This window comes from Morone saxatilis, unplaced genomic scaffold, assembly GCF_004916995.1.
Source record: "Morone saxatilis isolate NCDOM2014 unplaced genomic scaffold, NCSU_SB_2.0 Contig18, whole genome shotgun sequence".
NCBI classification, from domain to species: Eukaryota; Metazoa; Chordata; class Actinopteri; family Moronidae; genus Morone; species Morone saxatilis.
The window spans coordinates 27,464,525-27,469,363 of record NW_023339740.1 but is presented as its reverse complement, the minus strand read 5'-3'; the positions used below and the strand labels follow the sequence as shown (position 1 = coordinate 27,469,363).

The window sequence follows — 4,839 nt, the reverse complement described above, 5'->3', positions numbered from 1 at the left end:
CAGTATGTTTGCTTACAGTGTGTGTGTGTGTGTGTGTGTGTGTGTGTGTATAGGTACACACAGGTACCTTCAGTATGGTCGCCAGGTGCAGTATCTGGTGGTCCAGGGTTCTCAGCTCCTTCTCAGAGCAGCTCTGGTTCTGTAACATCTTCTCCAGCTCTGCGATCAGGGCTCCCAGCTTGATGGCCTGGGCCCTGCGCTGGGCACCGCTCACCCCCGGCCTCCCCGGGGTCGGAGCCGCGGTCGTGGGTGAGGAAGGGGTTACGATGGGGCGCTGAGCAGAGGGTGAGGCAGCAGCAGAATGTGACTGACATTCTGGAGAGTCCTGGAACAAACGTGGGGGAAGTTTAAAACAAGCAAATAAAGGAGAGATGCCAAGCTGCTTCTCCTGGATCCACATTCTGTGTGGGTGTTGAATGTTGTACAGATTGTAAATGCAAATTGTGATTTTGAGTATATAAATCAAATCTGACTTGAACTTAAGAGATAAAATTGGGTGAAAAAGATGGATTGAGACAATAACTGAAGCGAGAAGCAGAGAGAAAACAAGAAATGCTGAAGAGATAAGGTCGACCAAACTCAGAAAATTGTCCCTCTAGTTGTAAACAAACATTCTCATCATCAATTACAATCCCAATGAAGACAGTAGATACATTTTAAATTGTGCCAGATACAAAATCCACTAAAATCTGAAGCTACACTTAGATTGTTAGATATTGTTAGACCAGAAAATGTTGGTATCTTATTGTTATTAGGCATTAAATAACAGTGAACGCAGGCCACCAAAACACTTCAAAACTTGCATGTAAATAACTAAAAACTAAGAATAAAAACTCAAAGCAAGGACAGGAGGAGTAGTTAGGGCTGAGCTGTGCCGACTCTGGGAGTGAATATGATGAAACTGCAGATTTTCTGGAGAGCTGAGAGCTGTGAACTCACTGTACACACATTAAAGTGTCTCTGACATTAGTTAGACATCTCTCTAACTATTCTCATTTGCACCAGGATTTCAATGCAGTGTTGAATTTAACCAAATGTGTCGGGATTCAAGTTGTTTTTTCACCTGAACACCGACAGTGTCCGGTCCCAGGGCTCCACTGTGTGTCTCAGGTTCTGGTTCTCCAGCTGTGTTCTTTCTGAGGATGTCAGGAGTGCTGGACCTGTATTACACAAATATCATCTTTATTTGTTTGCAGTATTATTATTAGTATTATTAATATTATTACAGCATTTAGCATGGTGATACATAGGCTGAAACTCAATATAAAGCTCTGTAAAGCTGAGGAAAGCTTCAGATTCAGCTAATAATTCTCCGTTGGTTGGTCATTTATTATGAATACATCAATTACAGCTGCTTTAAAGAAATACAATAAGTTGAATTATTAAATGCATGAAGGTGAAGCTCTAGACAAACCACCTGAACAGAGAGGTTTGTACCAACCTACAGGGACATTATGGACAAACTGTCTGCAGTCGTGTTTATCATTATTGTTATTGTCTCATGGTTTTTACAGTTTTTGTCTACCCACTATATTTCCTGTTGCTGCCAATCCAATGGAAGCCATATATTTTGACAGGACATTTGTTTCAAGGTCAAAGTAATATAATAATACAGTAAACACTGTTTACTCTACTAGTTCATGTCAAAATGGCTGCTGTGAAAAAGGTCTATTAAAAGGAATTAAACATGATTTGCTCTTGAGTTCATGCTCACATCTGTAGAGCCAGCAGGGAACTCATTTTACTCTCCGCTGGTGTGGAGCGAGTATCTAACACACTTCCCCACTCCTCCTCCTCCTCCTCCTCCTCCTCCTCCTCTCCATCCTTCTTGTCCATCCTCTTCCTCCTCTCCCTCTCCTCTGCAGAGACCTCCAGGGATCCTTCCTCCCCGAGGGACAGCTGAGTCTGGCTTCCTCCCAGACTGGTGCCTTGACTGTGGCTGGAGGGGTAGCTGTGCGTACGCTTGAGACTGTGGAGCATGAAAATTATCAGTGAAACATAAAATACACACAAATCTCTGCTGACAATGTTTTAACCCATTAATGTCCGCAGAAGAATTGTATAATTTCCTTTCCAGCATTTAAAGTTCTAGCTGAGCTGACACAAATCCACATATACTTTATCTAATTGTTCGTCACTAGTTTTTTTTCTCCATAATGTTTGATTATTTAGATTAAAAAATGAATCATTTTTGTTATTTTTAAAAAGAAAATCTAATTAGTCTACCAATTTAGGCAAATGGAAAATGACAAATTAAAAATTTACATTTTCTCATTTGCTGCCACTTGTCCTGACAGTTTCTACCTCTAACAGTAACTAAATCTGTGGGGCTTTTCCTTAGCGTACTAAACACAGCCATTAGTTATTAATGGGTTCATTCAAATATAGCATTGATGTATGTCTGAGTCTTTGCTGTACTGTAGTTCAGTTATCAGAGAGATCTCTTAATTGGACCCACAGAGATATTGATCTGTAAGATTGTAAAGAGGTCCCAAACATGGAGGTCGAGAACCTGCATGGGCTCCAGAGATTAAGCCAAGCAGTCAAAAGATGATTAAAGGAACAAGAAAGAAATACACAATGATGTTAAATTATATTAAAAATTGTTATTTGCAACTTTCCTTGAATCTTTCTTGTGAGATACTGGATACTTTCACCTGTTCAGGCTCTAAAAATCCTTTCGAACTCCACATTAAAGCCATAATCTGTGATCCGGGGTAATAAGACATACGTGGCTTCATTTTATGGGTAATAAGCCAAAAAGCTTTGTAAGTACAACTGTTTATTAATAGATATTGTCTCTGTAGGCACTGTATAGTTACATACTTGAGGTTGTAGGGGCTTTGAGGGCTGTGGTTTGGGGCGATGCCGGTGTGTGAGGGGTTGGACAGGTAGCTGAGCAGAGACACGCCTCCTCTGTTGTGTCGACTTTTAGACACCAGAGACGGGAGGGAACCCTCCTGATCTTGCAGCTCACGCACCATCGACTGCAGGAGAGGAGGGAGAAGACACACACATCAACTTCAATGTCAGACTCTGTAGACTGAGTCATATTAAATTATACTTTTACAGTTAAATGCTCGGTGAGGCATTCAGGGTTATCATTTGATGAAATAATTTATACACACTATATTACCACTTTATTATGTACTTCTCTACAGTCTAATACAACAGCCCTGCTACAGAAGGGCTGTTGTATTAGAGCTACAGAATTTGTGAAATAACAGACTACAGCAGAAAAGCCATAATTTTACATAAAAAAATAAACTGTAGCAACTTTTAAAGTGTTTAATTTAAAGGCTCTTTCCTCACTTTTCTTTGTTCCTCGGTTGTTAAACATTTACATACTAGTAAATGTTCTGAATACTGTCTTTGTTTTGTGTGTTTGTGCTTCAACAATACTTTCTACTACTACTACTATCTTGTGGCCAATAAAGCTCTAGGAATTTGAAGAGTGTAAGGGGACAGATAAATGTACCAGCATGGTGCATTGTAGAGTCTCCAAATTAAAAGCCCCACAACAAAATCTTTCCATTTTAGGGTTTAGACTTGGTTTAATCTTAATGCTCTGTAGGTTAAAGGTTGTGGTTATACATGTTGTTGTTATGGCTGCTCGTGTGCGCCCTGTATACTCACTATGAAGTACTTCTCGGTGAAGGACGGGGTGCTTGGAGCCGTCCAGCTGTAAACTGAACTCTTTCTGCTGGTCACCGACTGCCTGCTGACAGACAGCGGCCTCATCTTCTCAGTGCTGTCAAATGGACTGCAGGTGCAAACACACACAAACATTTAGACTCAGAATATACACACACACACACATACATATAAATGTACTGAATATTAAAGCGGTCCAACACATTTTCCATACATTTCATCCCTTTGACAATAAACCAGCAAATATTACTGATCTTTAATGTTTGCAGCTTGTCTCAGTTTTGATGCTTTTTCCAGACGGTCTTTTCCTGTATCTTTCCTCACTTTGTAGAAATTCTGACAGAATTGTGTGTGCATACTACATATGTGACAAAATCCGAAACTTTTTAGTCACTGACTGTAAATTCATAACCTTGTGAGCCAGCTGGCCTCATGAGATCACAAAAGCGCACGAGAATCCATCCTTCCAGGCTTCAATTTATGTGTTTCTGGCCAAACTACAGTGGTATCAGACCCAATGAGGGTCCTTTGGGGAAAGGTTCTAGGTGTGACAACAAAGGTTTGTAAATTTTAAACATTTTTTGCTTTCATTGATCACATCAGTGTAATGGCCCCTGAGCTCACTAAATCTATTTGTAGATTCATTTTATTTACACAGAGTAATTATAGCGGTTAAATTGGCATTTTGATCTTTTGGGAGCCTTGACTACACCTTCATGAGAGGCTGTCTGCTCTTCATCAGCAACATCCTGTTTTATATTCATCGGTTGCAGACATTCACACCTGAGGTCTTTACAGTGCAGCCGCAGACTTTTATTTGTGTCCACTTACATTTTTATAAAGTCAGCCAGCAAATTTCCATCTTCTACTGCTGCCCACAGCTATATTTATCTACTTCTCCATGTAGGTTATAACAGTTTATACGTAGCAGAAACATTGATGGAAACCACTGAAATGTGATTCATTTAGAGGCTCAACAGAGAATTGTGTGTGTGTGTGTGTGTGTGTGTGTGTAAGAAAGACTGTTGTGTTGTCTACGTGTGGTGCCTTGGTATTCTATGGGTAGTCTGGGTAGAATTTTAATAATGTCACCACCTGCTGTAGATTACACTATTCACAGACGCAGACTTTCTTTTTCTCTGTTTGAGAGAGAGAGTGTGTGTGTGTGTGTGTGTGTGTGTGATC

At 40.3% G+C, this 4,839-nt stretch overlaps 1 protein-coding gene across 1 annotated transcript in view; it reads right to left on the bottom strand.

The window, feature by feature from the left end:
* ripor3 (RIPOR family member 3) overlaps nucleotides 1-4,839 on the bottom strand; it is a gene marked incomplete in the record, with an annotated part of 59,393 nt that overhangs the window by 10,749 nt on the left and 43,805 nt on the right. Inside the window, 5 exon segments of the mRNA XM_035661809.1 lie at nucleotides 68-325; nucleotides 1,064-1,160; nucleotides 1,715-1,969; nucleotides 2,827-2,987; nucleotides 3,637-3,763. Coding sequence (XP_035517702.1) covers nucleotides 68-325; nucleotides 1,064-1,160; nucleotides 1,715-1,969; nucleotides 2,827-2,987; nucleotides 3,637-3,763 — 898 coding nt within the window.